Raw genomic sequence first — 14,057 nt, forward strand, 5'->3', positions numbered from 1 at the left:
TTAGCAAAGCGAGAGATTGGGCCGTCATAGGGAAATGTTTTGATGAGTGAAAATAAAAATGTGCCCAGTGAGAATTGTTCACTTTGAAAACATCACCCAAACATCACAGAGACACAGCTCCTCTTGTTCAGAGCCGATTGTCTAAAAAGCCCACAGAGTTCGCCCTTTGACCTTCTAATGGACGCGCCACAATTCATCCCGGCGCTTCTGTATCACAGACATGTCGTGTTTTGGATGCGGCGATTGAGATTGATGTTTTTATCGGGAGCGGAGGAGCAGACGCAGGGCCCGTGTGCGCCGCGGTGATTCACTGATGCCCTCCCACACAGAGAGAGAGCGAGAAGGTCCGGACAGAGGCGGAGAGAGAACGAGGGCCCGAACATTACCACGGGGGAAGGACAGGGGCAAGGACGGCACACGGGGTCGTCTGCGGGACACCTGGAGGGGTGATGAGGGGCGGATCTCGCAGATGGTGGTGCAGAGGAGAGGCAGGCTATGGAAAAATCACCTTTAAATGGTGGAGACTATGAGGTCTTCATATTCAGTATCGGTACCAGGTCTTTTGGATTGGATTTTTTAATGACTGGATGGAGGGGTGCGTGATCAGTGGAGCTCCACTTCTCCACAGGGCATGATGTCACCTCCGCAGGATTACACAGCTAATCCAAACTAACCCTAAACCTTAAAGGGACTATAGAGAGTTTAAAAATGTCAATATTAAGTATTTTCCTCCCCCTACATGTTCCAACCATGTCCTAATGTGTAGAATGAGCTCAGACCTGTTCACCACAACTGCCTCTAAAATCCTGCACTGTCACTCAAAAAGATGAATTGCCGTCATGCACGAGCTTAATATAGAGGCTGCAGTTACGCATAAGACCTGAGGTGGCAGTAGTGAGTATAAACTGGCCAACTTGCATCGAGCCCCTTTAAGGATACTAAAGTTTACTAAAAGTGTCTTTTGAGATAATTTTAATCCCTTCACCCCCGCTTTAACCGAGCAAATTTTCTCGAGTTCAGCTTTACCCATATCAAAATCTTACTGACTGGAGCTTACAGCCAATAAACCAGGGTAACTCTGCATTTGAAAGCTAAGGCCTAAGATCTTTCCTCATTCTTGTTGTCACGTTTTCGTCATGTTTTTTATCACCTTTTCAGTATCGTTTTGGTCACATTTTCGTGGCTTTATCTAAGTTACATTACACCAAAAGAAATGTGGCCAAAACATTACAAAAATAAGCGAGAACTAGGGCTGAACGATATGCACCAAATTTCATATCTCGAACTAGGCCTTTTTCAGAAAAATGTTATTGATGAAAATCTATATTGTTTATATCTTGCTTTTTTTATATCAATATGTTGAATGTTCATTTCTCGATAATAATTTTCAGCCCTAATGAGAACGTGACAAAAACGTTAAAAAACATACGGCAAATGTGGCAAAAACCCTCGACAAAATGCAAGACAAAACACTATAAAAATGAAATGTAAAAGCAAGAAGCTTTGATGAGTTTGGGTCATATCATTCAACTGAGGCGTTACTCTGGCCTATAAGCTGGCTGAAAGCTCCAGTCGAGAAGATTTTAGATTTGGGTAAAGCTGAGCTGGAGAAAATGTGCTCGGTTACGGTGGGGGCTAAGGGGTTCAAGGTCGCGGGGAAAGAAAGTTGAGGCGACGTCATTTCCTGTGGAGAAGTGAAGCTCCAATGATCAGTCTCTAGTCAGAACAATAGAAGGCTTGTGTGGCTTAGCTGTGAGTCTTGCCCGGATACCTCCTCGTTGGTCCCTTCCTTGTTTCCTGTAGCTCTTCTTGTGTCGCCTCCACTGTGCTGCAGGTGTGGGGGCTCTTCGTGCCTCTTCAGTGTTTCAGAAGAAGAAATTTGTCGCCTAAAAACAATTCACTGACCCAAGACAACCCTATTTGACAGTTTGGCTCTTTCAAACTCTGACACATATTTTCAACTTTATATATTACAGGTGACAGTTGTGAGTATGGTCTAGTGCCCGTCGTGGCTAAAGGTCGATGTGGATTGACCTCTTTCCGTGCTCGTGTCTCTGCCTTTAGTACAACTCGTCGCGGCCGCGGGAGGAGTGGGAGATGTGGCACCCGACGCTGATCGCCGAGGCCCTGTTCGCCATCGCCAACATCTTCAGCTCGCTGCGCCTCATCTCGCTGTTCACCGCCAACTCGCACCTGGGGCCACTGCAGATCTCACTGGGGCGAATGCTGCTGGACATCCTCAAGTTCCTCTTCATCTACTGCCTGGTACGAGTCGGCCGCAGAGTTCAGCTCAGTCACGTGTTGTGTCTTGGGTTTTCCTAACATCATGTTTTTGCTGATAAAAGCTGAATACAGAAGTCCTTTGAAGCTTAGTCTTCATCGCTAAAGGGCCTATTTCACCGACTACTGTGACTACTGTGAGAAAGGGCCTATCTCACTGACCTGGAGACTAGTTGGAGTCTAGAGTTGGCACTGGTCACTGAGATGTTTCCAAGATGTGCTCTGGCCAGGTAGTCTCGGTGGAAACAAACATGTTACATTTTAGCGGAGCCTCTGCATGGTCTTCGAGAGGTCTACGTGGTCTCAAGCAACTGTGGCAACCTGTGAGATATTTCCTTTACCCTGCAATGTGTCCAAGACCTGTCGGATACCAAGGAGATATCAAAGAGACTCCATATGACTCTTAAAGGAACAGACCACCATTGCATTGCAGGACAATTAATAGCTGCCACAGCTGCTTGAAACCACATTGACCTCTTTGAGACCTCTCAGAGAACATGCGGAGACCACATATACATATACAGATACTTTTTCCAAGTCTCCATGTGGTCTCTGCTGAAATCAAACCTGTTTCTTATCAAGTAGACTCGCCTTATCTCCAGGGGACGTATTGGAGTCTCGAGTCTCCAACTAGTCTCCAGGCCCTTTAAGGAACAAATACAACAAACTGAAGGAACAATTAGAAACAAGATCCAACATCCTGATTAATATTTTCCCAATGTAGGGGCAAAAAAAGTAGTCTCTCATTTAATGTTTCATAAAAATAAAGGTAAAACATCCTCGTAATGGATAGAGACATGTAGGGCTGAAACAACTAATCGATTATTAAAATTTAGCCGACAGCTCTTTTAGTGATCGATTAATCGTTTTCTCATGAACACAGGCTGAAAAAGAGCAAAATGACATTGGTGTGTTCTGTGCAGGTGCTGCTGGCGTTTGCGAACGGCCTGAACCAGTTGTACTTTTACTACGAGACGACGGCGGCCGAGGAGCCCAACAACTGCAAAGGCATCCGCTGCGAGAGGCAGAACAACGCCTTCTCCACGTGAGCGATTTCCCTCTGTCCTCCGTGCTGTAGTCGCTGTAGCTGTGACTGAGATACAGAAACGGTCAAAAGTTTGGAAACACTTTTATTGTATCGGCTTTTCTTTCAACCTTAGCTACATTGTGTGATTCTCATTGCAGACATTAAACTAATGCAGCCAATGCAGCGATTCTAAAACCGGTGTAATGTGGTCCCGCCTCCTGGTCTTCGTCAGGACACGAGCTGCTCAATTTTGTAAAAGTTGTTGACCTGAGATCCTCTTTTTGGGAAGAGCAGAAAGCAGGGCATTACAGTAGTCGATACGACTGGTGATAAAAGCATGCATGAGTGTCTCCATGTTGGCCCGATAGAGAATGGGGCGGACTCTGGCTATGTTCTTTAGATGGTAAAAACCTGTCTTTGTGATATTCTTAATGTGTGGAATAAACGCCAGCTCAGAGTCAAAGATCACACCCAGGTTCTTCACCTGTGAGGAAGGATTAAAAGACAGTGACTGTAGTTTGGGTAAAAGTCTCTCTCTCTGAGCCTCAGGGCAGATGATTAAAACAGTTTTGTCCTGGTTAAGCTGGAGAAAGTTTTCTGCCATCCAGGATTTGATTCTAAAATGCAGTTAAAAAGTGCATCCATCATCAGGAGACATGGAGATGTATAACTGTGCATCATCAGCATAACTGTGAAAGTTGACTCCATGTCTCCTGATGACATCACCAAGAGGGAGCATATACAGGTTAAAAAGCACTGGGCCTAAAATCGAACCCTGGGGCACGCCGCATGTCATTTTATGGACCTTAGAGGAGCAGGAATCCACACTTACCATGATTGTCCTGTCTGTGAGGTAGGAAGTAAACCATTTGTGTACAGCATCAGAGAGGCCGATGTGTTTGAAACGAGTTAAAAGAATAGTGTGGTCGACTGTATCAAAGGAGATCCAGGAGAACCAACACTGTGACTTATCCATGATTTAGATCTGTCGCTGAAAATATGTCTTATTTTTATATGAACATACAATTTCTTTCTCATAGTTGTTTTGGCAAAAGTTTCAAATTGATATCTATAGATTAATTGTTTCCCTGTTCGCCTGCAGCGCCTTAAGAGTCGCTGAATGGCACTAATTAAACCTCCTGTTTAGAAAAAGCGTTGGTTTATTTGTGGAGCTCTGGGCCTGGACTTTGCTGAGAGCAGCAGCGCCGCGGCCAAACGCGCATCGACCCGCCGCCCTGTCGGTTTTAGATAATAGTGGCATTGACGCGGTATCGATCGTGACACGCGGGGGCGCCGACAGAGACGAGGGGACGTCCGAATGAACCGAGCCAAAATATGAGACGAGTGTTCGAGGGGAGCCGCGCCGATCGATATGTTTGTAATTACTGCGGCTGCACGGTCAGCGCGGCCGTGGGTTTTTTTTGGCCCGGAGGCGTGATTAGACTGGACAGGTCGCTGTGAACGGGAGTGAAGGTGCAGAGATAAGATGTCAGAGGAGTGGATCTAACGGCGCTGCGGCTTTGTCCAGCGTATGTGCAGCTGCCTCAACTTCTAAGCAGCGACCAGGAGCTTTACCAAGTGGCTCCTGAAAGGCTTTCTACTTAAAGGTGTATTACCGTAAATTCTCTAATACTGGCCTGTATTCCATTAGCGGCCGGGTCTCTAACAGTGGCCGGGTTCGCGGCTGGCGGAGGCAAATTAAAGCCGGTCTCTAAAACAGGCCGGGGCTTTTATTAGAAACTGTAGCAGTAGAAATATTCCCCATGTTAGGAATTTGTCTCACACTCGTGTAAATGAAAACTCACGTGCAGGAAGTAAACAAACGGGAACCCGGGCCGATGGGGACGCTGCGGAGGAGCTTATCCAAGCGTAACTTTGACACAGATTTAGCCACTTTTCAAACCTCCAGTGACGATATTTGGAAACAGGACAAGCAACAAATGTTGTGTGACCCTCCAGGGTTTTAATAAAGTCACCATCGTGTCTTCAAAGCACGTCCAGCTGCTCCGTGTGCAGGTCAGTCACGCCTCAAAATAACTCCTCCGATCAGCGCGAGCGTCTCGTCTTCTCTCGGGTCAGTCTCATGATCGATCACAAACACAAACGATAACAACAAATAATCCAGTCCGCAGTAAAAACGAAACAGAAACCTGCAGTGACATTGATGTCAATGCTCCGCTAACAGCAACGAAACACTTCCTGTTGTCCCGACAAAATAAAAAGCGTCAAAGTTCCAGCCGCTGGGAGAGGGTTTGAAATGTTAATTAATAAATGAACCTAATATTATTGGTTCAAATGGACACAAATCTTGTTTTTCTTCGTTTTCCTGGTCGTCCGCTTTGCTCAAATAGAAATAAAGGCCTGTCTCTAATTGGGGCCTGGTTCCAATAAAGGCCTGGTCCTAGATGCCCTTGAGTAAATAAAGGCCCCGGCCTATATTAGAACATTTACGGTATGTAAACTTTTTATGTGGAAAAGACAGTCGATATTAGTGACCCGGCAGCTGTATGGAGGGTTAGCTTGGCGTCTTTGCTTTCCATCCCGCCTCTGAACGCTCTTGGATCAATTGTTTTTTGGGTGTCTGGATGGAGCATATGCGTAACCATGGAGACGATTCCATTAGCAGTGAAAACCCATAGAAATAAAAAAGGAGAAGCGGCGTTCGATCCTAATGTTTGCAGACAGTTAAAGAGTCGACGAGATGTCCGTTAGCATTAGCCTGCTCAATGTGTTTTCCTATAGCTGTTAGCATTAGCCGTCAAACATCGCGAATTCTGAAAGATCCAGAACGATCCTAGCTGTTGTCAATCCATCGACCATACGGGAGGTCAAAGACATTTTGAGATTTTGGTCTATGGTCTAAGATAAAGGTGGAGAGACACACCCGGGTTTAGCTCATATCGGCTGAATATGTCCAGAAGAGACGCAGGCTCCAAAGCATTTAAAGTGTGTCCCATCAAAACACGGAAAAGGGGTTCCGTGTGGTCATCAATGTTAAAACTAGACGATTATCCCAGGTTTATTTCAAACACATAAACAACTTGCAAGCCTCAACTCACATCTGCAGAGAGAGGGAGGAAGAGATTATCCGACAACCAGTCGAGTCGTTTAAATGCTGTGGACTAGTGTCACAGTAGTTCCCAAGTCGACTGCTGTGACACTAGTTTGTTAAAGCTCTACACCAGTGGATGCCAAACTTTGTGGAGTCGTGCACCCCCTGAAGCTTTGGGTGATGAGTCGCGGACCCCCTACTTTAATACGATTGAAAACACTGGGAATATCACATGATATCACATAATATGTTATGTTTCCTCCAATATTACAGTGAACTCATGCAGGTTTTCCACAATGGGTAAAGCTGAGTGTTTTACTTTGTCCCAGTGATCAGCTCATTCTGAACATCAGACTCAGGTTTGGACTGTGCACTCTGGCCCCGCCCCCTCAGTCGTACTGTCAATCCAACGGTACAAATGCGCTGGTTTAAGTTTTTGTTAAAGTGAAGATCATGTTTACACAGGACATTACCATCTTTGCACGTACATTTTAATGTGTGTGTCAGATACAAAGCCACAGGTTTAGTGGCAGAGGAGGCGATGACTGACACTTCTCCTTCCTCTCGCTCCTCAGAATGAGATAAAAACTCCTGTTGTAAATCAAAGTCACCATCAGTCTGACGGCGCACAGACTCCTCTCTCTTTATTGTTTATTGGTTTATTTGGTAGGAATGTTATTGAACAAGCCACACCAGATTGTAGCCTTAGGCTAATTTCCATCCGTCGTCCCCCATGCACACTCTCAAACACACTCTCATTCATCCTGGCCTATTGTACATGTTTTTAGTGGTTTGGGAAACCGGAATACCCGGAGGAAACCTACGCAGACACGGGGAGAACATGCAAACTCCACACAGAAAGGCCCTGTCCTTGGTGGGAATCGAACCCAGACCTTCTAGCTGTGGAGCACAAGCGCTAACCGCTGTGCCACCGTGCCGCCCTTTATGAAAGATATTTCAGAAATTGCTACTTGATCAAAATTTGCCGCTGTTTACGTTAAAGGTGCCGTTGTTGTAGCGAGGGCTGACTCGGGTCCAAAGCGGCTCTTGAGGTTCGATTCTGGAGCAATACATTTAGGTCCAGAACAAGCCCATCCACGTCTGATTTATCAGACTCTTTCTCCTGTATAAGCACGATTCCCTTTCAGCGGTTTAACGGGTCAATATTAAACAGATTGGGATCAACTTTTTTTTTTTTCTCCAAAATGTCTTTGCCTACCCCCAAGAGCCATCCATCCATTTTCTTCCACTTGTCCGTTGCCGGGTCGTAATCACATCGCACAAGCCCTTTATGGCTCCTCCTGCAAGTGGTGGGTTCACAGGAGGACGGCCTCATGATTAATCAGGCCTGTTGGTCTCTCATAAGGGGCTTCTGAACCGCTCTTTGTCTGACCCGTCACCTATAGGACCTGTTTGCCCTGGGAGACCCTACCAGGGGCACGAAGCCCCCGACAACAGAGCTCCCAGGATCATTCGGGCACTCAAACCCCTCCACCACGTGAAGGTGGCGGTTCCAGGAGCGTCCTGCGAAAATATTTTCAATATAAGCCTCTCACTTCAGCGGAATCAAGAATAAAGGCAGAAAGCTTTCTCTCTCATTCTACTTTCTCCACATTTTCCACACAAAAGATAAGTAACCAGCCCAACATATCGTCTCCCACCAACCCAAACAGATCTGGATTATTATGTTGAACAAACCCGTTCTTGGACGGTTATACAGTGGACAATAGAACATGAAAAGTCTATCAGCACATTTCACAACTTTCCCTTTTCTGGGTCACTTTCACAGAAATGCTTGATAACCTGCCTGCATGTTGATACAAATGCTTTTTAAATTTCATGCACAGTGTTTTCCCCTCAAATGTCTGAGCTTAAAATACACCAGAGGATAAAACCATTCCGTTCAGCTACAGTGCCTCCAGACAAACGCTCTAAGCACAGAGTCACCACTGTTTCCGTCGTCTTCATTCCTCCGAGCCCCGGCGCCGTCCCGTCCCCCCGTGAGCGGCTCCTCATCTGCACTTCACACTCTCTTAGCACCTCTCTAATGTGGCAGCTCATTCACACCTCCCTCCTCCTGCCCGCTCTCACTACAGATGAACGTGTTAAGCGCCGTACACCGAGCTCTCGTCGGTTCCTCCGCTCGCGCCGCCGCCGCTTCACGCCTCGCCCCGCGGAGAGACCTCTGCCACCACAAACACGTTATTTCATCACGGCCTACTTTCAGACAATACGCGCCGGATGAGTAAGGAACGCTGCCCGATATAGTTTTGCTGCTTTCGAATGTCGGGAGAGGCAGATTGATGGCGTAGCGGTTAGCAGCTAGAAGGTCCCAGGTTCAATTTCCACAAGGGACAGGGTCTTTCTGTGTGTGTTCTCCCCGTGTCTGCGCAGGTATTCTCCGGGTAGTCCGGTTTCGCCTACCGCTAAATACATGTACAATAGATCCTTTAACGGCTTACATCATCAGTGACATCAGCTGGAGTCAGGAAGTGATGACAAGAAATAAGATTACATTAAAACTAGCGATTATAAGTGTAAAACTAGGCAAGGCAAGTTTATTTGTAGAGCACTATTCATACACAAGGCAATTCAAAGTGCTTCACAGTTGCATAAATATAAGAAAACAAATACAATCAATAAAAACATCGACATAGAATTAATCAATTACATGAGAGGCAAGAGTGTAGATAAAATACTTTCAGTTATATGCATTTTTAAGTCTTGTTTAGATTCGCTTTGTCTTGAGCACTATTTTTAAGTCTTGTTTTGACTCGCTCTGTCTTGAGCACTATTTTTAAGTCTTGTTTTGACTCGCTCTGTCCTGATCTTCTGGATGTTCTGTAGCTGTCTGATAGCTAGTTTAGAGAGGCCAGTGAGCAGCCGTTACATTAGTCTAACTTGCTGGAGACAAACACATGGATAAGTCTCTCTAAGTCTGGTTTTGACACTATTCCTCTGATCGTAGCCATGTTTTTCAGATGGTAAAAAGCTGCTGATGTTATTGCTTTGATGTGGCTGTTGAGGTTCAGGTCTGAGTCCATGATCACTCCCAGATTTCGAACCTGATTTTTTGGTTTTAGAGAGAGAGACTCAAAGTGACTGATAACACTTTGTCTTTGTGTCTGTGCGCCAAAAACAATGATTTCAACAATTATCTCTGTTGGATGCAGTGACAGAGAGTATCTACAGGCCCATGTTCACCAGCCGTCAGTGACACGTAGATTTGAGTGTCATCTGCATAGTTGTGGTACGACGCATTGTTGCTGTTTATCAGCTGACCCAATGGAAGCATGTACAAGTTGAATAAGAGGGGTCCCAAGATTGACCCCTGGGGGACTCCACAGGTCATGGCAATTTTGTCTGAAACACAGTTGCCAATTTCAACAAAGTATGTCCTGTCCTCGAGATAGGACTTGAACCAGTTTAGAGCAGTACCAGAGATTCCCACACAGTTTTCTAACCTGTGAAGTAAGATCTCGTGGTCCACTGTGTCAAAGGCAGCGCTCAGGTCCAGCAGAACTAAAACTGAGACCTTGCCTGCATTGGTGTTCATAAACTAGCGATTATAAGTGTAAAACTACAATTAAAAAATGTGGTCCTGTTGTTGCTTAAAGCAGTACTAAGTAACGTGTTTACCTTAATAAATCCTTTCCGTAGTCCCTGTGGAGGTAATACAAGTGTTAATGTGATGATTGGAGGGTCTTTCATCTCAGCTGGTGTCTCTGGCCAGAAAACCATGCTTGAAACTTGACTGCCACCGGACCGGAGCCACCAACACACACTAATAGAATCATGAAGAAGAAGCTAGCAGGCTAACGGGCAAAGCTAACTGCGGGCTAGCACCACTTTAAACAGTATTTACAGCCAAGTTTGAGTGAACAAAAATATTTCCATTGTATAACTGGATGTAGGATATCCCTCTCTCCCTTCGCCTTTTCTGTCAGCGTAGTATTTACTCTTAAGCACAATTAATGAGTAAAAAAACGTAACTTGCTACGACACCTGCAGTGGCGCAGATGGCCTCTAGGGGCACGAGTTACTTAGTACTGCTTTAACTAGACTAAAATGTAATTACATTTTTGTCAAAAGACTAAAACTAAATAAAAATATGTTGTCAAAACTAACGCTGGTCCGGATACCTCCTCATTTGTGCCTTTTTTGTTTCCTGTAGTGCCTCCACTGTGGGGGGCAAGAGTTACTTAATATTGCTTTAAGGTGTGAGGAATGACATTTGAGACGATAAAATAAGCAGCGGTGTGCCGTCAGGGCCAGCAGGGTCTTCTCTGCTGGCTCTGACCAAATGAGGTAAAAAAAAGTTTACCATTTTTTTAATAGTATATTTAATTTCTAATTTATTTATATAATGTACAGTTGAGTCGCTTATATTGATTGTGTAGCGGTGTAACTGTAATTTCCTACTCAAAAAGGGTCTTAAACACCTCCTCAGGCCTTGTGTTGCCAGTCCACACACATGACACTCAGCGTGACTGACAGAATTATCAGCCAATCAGAATTAACAGTTCGCCCCGCTGGGCCTGCAGTATCTCAGCAGCTTCCCCTACGTTTTCCTCGCCTGGAAAACCGCTAATGTAAACGCGGGGGGTTCAGAGGTTAAAACAACAGCGTGTGAGTGTAAAAGATAAGATTGTGATTATTACCAAAGACCTGCAAAAACAATAATGCCCGCTCTGGAAAAACAAAATAAACCCATCCAGTCAAACCCGGCTCTACCCGTTATTATTTAGCTTTGAGCCGTTTTTTACGCTGCGCCGTCAGCTTCGTACACGAGCGCCTCTTCACCTCATCGCTCACTCCGCACAAACTTGTCCCGCTGAATTTTTCATGTGGCTGGAATATTACCCTCGTCTCCCGCTCTCATTCGGCGGTTTATGATGTAGCGCCGCCGAGCGATTGTTGCTTCATCAAAAATTCAGCACCGCGAGCGGCAGCGCCGTCTGTCACTCGGGCGTCGGCCATCGGAAGACGAAGTACAAACACGTTACACGGCCGGCCACGTTTTTTCCTTTGTAGAACTTTCAATATCACACCAAGAAATCCCAGAGCGAGCACACGGTCACGTCCAGGCTGTCGATGGCGGAATTACTTTGGAGAGGTTTGTTTTTCCCTCATGAAAACAGACGCACGTTTGGTCAAAGTCATGTTTTTCCCGGCTGAGATTGGGCTAAAACTAAATTAAAAAAGGCTGATGAGATAAAAACATTTTTTGACACTCTTTTTCATTACCTTTTAGTCATGTTTTTGTCACTGGTTAAGGCGAGACGCTACAGGTGAATAGGGGAAAAAAAAAAAATGTAGAGATATCGATTTGAAACTTTTGCTGAACATTACGGATATACATATGAGAAAAAAATGTATTGCAATTTTTCTGTCATTTTGTGTTTTCATATAAAAATAAGGCATTTTGTGCATGAAAATGGCCAAAATTGCCTATATTTTGGGCAAAGAAATCAAAATAATGGATTGAGCCAGATTTAATCAACTATATGGAGTTTAAAATTGTAAAAAATCATGTATTTTCCTCCTCCTACATGTTCCAGCAATGTCCTAATGTGTAGAATGAGCCCAGACCTGCCTCTAAAATCCTGCACTGTCACTCAGAAAGGTGTTACTTCGGGTCTGAAGTGCCGTCATGCACGAGCTTAATATAGAAGCTGCAGTTACACGAATGACCTGAGGTGGCAGTAGTGATGGAAATTAGCCTTGAGCTAAATCCGGCATATTTACAGCACTAGTTGTCTGTTCATCAATATGCACTGTCCCATTCAAATAAATTAATAAGTGAATGAATGAATGAATGAGTATAAAATAGCCAACTTGCATCTAGTCCCTTTACAATGTATGGTTTTATTTTAGTAGCTACGATTTTTTCCGAGGGGATTTTGGATTTTGGAATGAACTAATCATAAGCGAAAAAATCTGTCAAAAGTCAAATTCCGCCTTGTTTTTTTGGGTTCAAAGCTGAATAAATCAGGCTTGGAATTAGGGGGAAAATCCCTCTAAAAACCTTCAAAATATTGTTAAAGGGGCTAGATGCAAGTTGGTCATTTTATACTCATTACTGCCACCTCAGGTCATACGTGTAACTGCAGCTTCTATATTAAGCTCGTGCATGACGGCACTTCAGACCCGGAGTAACACCTTTTTGAGTGACAGTGCAGGATTTCAGAGGCAGTTGTGGTGAACAGGTCTGATCTCATTCTACACATTAGGACATGGCTGGAACATGTACGGGGAGGAAAATACTTAATTTTAACATTTTTAAACTCTCTATAGTCACTTTAAGTCCAAGACTGGAAAGCTTGGAGTCTGTATGAGCTACTATAAGGACTCACCCGCTGGGGCCTTATCTTCATTCAGAGAAAACAAGCCCTGAACGTCTTGTCCCCAGTGCACATGTGCGGCCCGTTCTGCCGCTCTTCCGTATTTTGCGGCTCCCAGAAGGAAAAACACCATATTTGGATTATAGCGTCATCACGGGCACCCTTCAGGACACATGGATGTAAAATCTGTCAATATTTGTGAATGAATACATATTAATCTTCCTCCTTGTCTTCCGCAGGCTGTTCGAGACGCTGCAGTCGCTGTTCTGGTCCATCTTCGGCCTCCTGAACCTCTACGTCACCAACGTGCGGGCGAGGCACGAGTTCACCGAGTTCGTGGGCGCCACCATGTTCGGCACCTACAACGTCATCTCGCTGGTGGTGCTGCTCAACATGCTGATCGCCATGATGAACAACTCCTACCAGCTCATCGCCGTAAGGAAACACGCTCTCCCAGAAAACTCCCAATCGAAAGTTCAGGAGTTTGTTTCATTTGGTTTTGGATGGTTGGGTGAGGATAGGTTTCAGTCGGAGCAGGGGTTCTGTTTTTAAACGGGTTCGTTCTGTGAGATCTTCAGCTTCATGCCTGGCACAGTAAGTGGCTGGACAGACTCTCAGAGCGGTGGTCCCTCCCCAGACTTTAATCCTGTCACTGGAGCGGGACCCATGGACATAATCTGGAGCTGGACAGTGTTTAACTCACAGTGGGAGAAACGGTTTGTAGCTTGTCCTGCGAGCGCTTAATAAGATGCACGAGGCTGCGAGCGATGTTAATGTAAAGAAGAGGAGAGCGAAGAGGAAGCACTTGTAGTCATCAGAGTTTCTCTAACGCCCTCAGGCGACCAGCAAAAGCACTGGTGCAAGATACCAACTCCATCTTTAGTATGGCTGGGTACCATTAATTGATATCTGTGTAGTATTAGAAGTCAACCAATATGGGTTTTTCTAAGGTCGATGCTGATGCCGATTTTGGGGGGGATTTTTATTTACCGATTCTGATTTGCTCGGACGATGTTTTTAGTCAATATTTTAGGCTGATTTTTCCAAATGTCTGGTCTATAATCCTGTAAAAACATAAATACTTGGCGCTCCAGTAGTGGCCAATTTTATTCAATTGCTTCAGGTGATTCAATCATAGATTCTGTCCCAGCCTTGATTAGTTGCCGTGAGCATTAGCTTTTAAAACTGAGATCAGCGATTGCATGATCAAGGTTTTGTGCTTCAAATTGACATGCACAATGTCCATATTGACTGAGGTTTTGTCGAGCTAGTCAGTTTTCATTGTGATGGTTCTCTGTTTCCCTGAGGCCTGGGAACAGGGCCGGATTTAAGTACAATGGGCCTCGGGGCTAAC

The 14,057-nt window shown here is 45.0% G+C and overlaps 1 protein-coding gene across 2 annotated transcripts in view; it reads left to right on the forward strand.

Moving 5' to 3' along the window:
- trpc5a (transient receptor potential cation channel, subfamily C, member 5a) overlaps positions 1-14,057 on the forward strand; it is a 179,824-nt gene that overhangs the window by 142,207 nt on the left and 23,560 nt on the right. For both annotated transcript variants that reach the window (XM_079579880.1, XM_079579881.1), the window contains exons 12-14: positions 2,065-2,265; positions 3,204-3,325; positions 12,943-13,138. In XM_079579880.1, the coding sequence (XP_079436006.1) occupies positions 2,065-2,265; positions 3,204-3,325; positions 12,943-13,138 (519 nt within the window). The remainder of the gene's footprint in view (positions 1-2,064; positions 2,266-3,203; positions 3,326-12,942; positions 13,139-14,057) is intronic.

Source organism: Gobius niger (genome assembly GCF_951799975.1).
Source record: "Gobius niger genome assembly, chromosome: 21".
NCBI classification, from domain to species: Eukaryota; Metazoa; Chordata; class Actinopteri; order Gobiiformes; family Gobiidae; genus Gobius; species Gobius niger.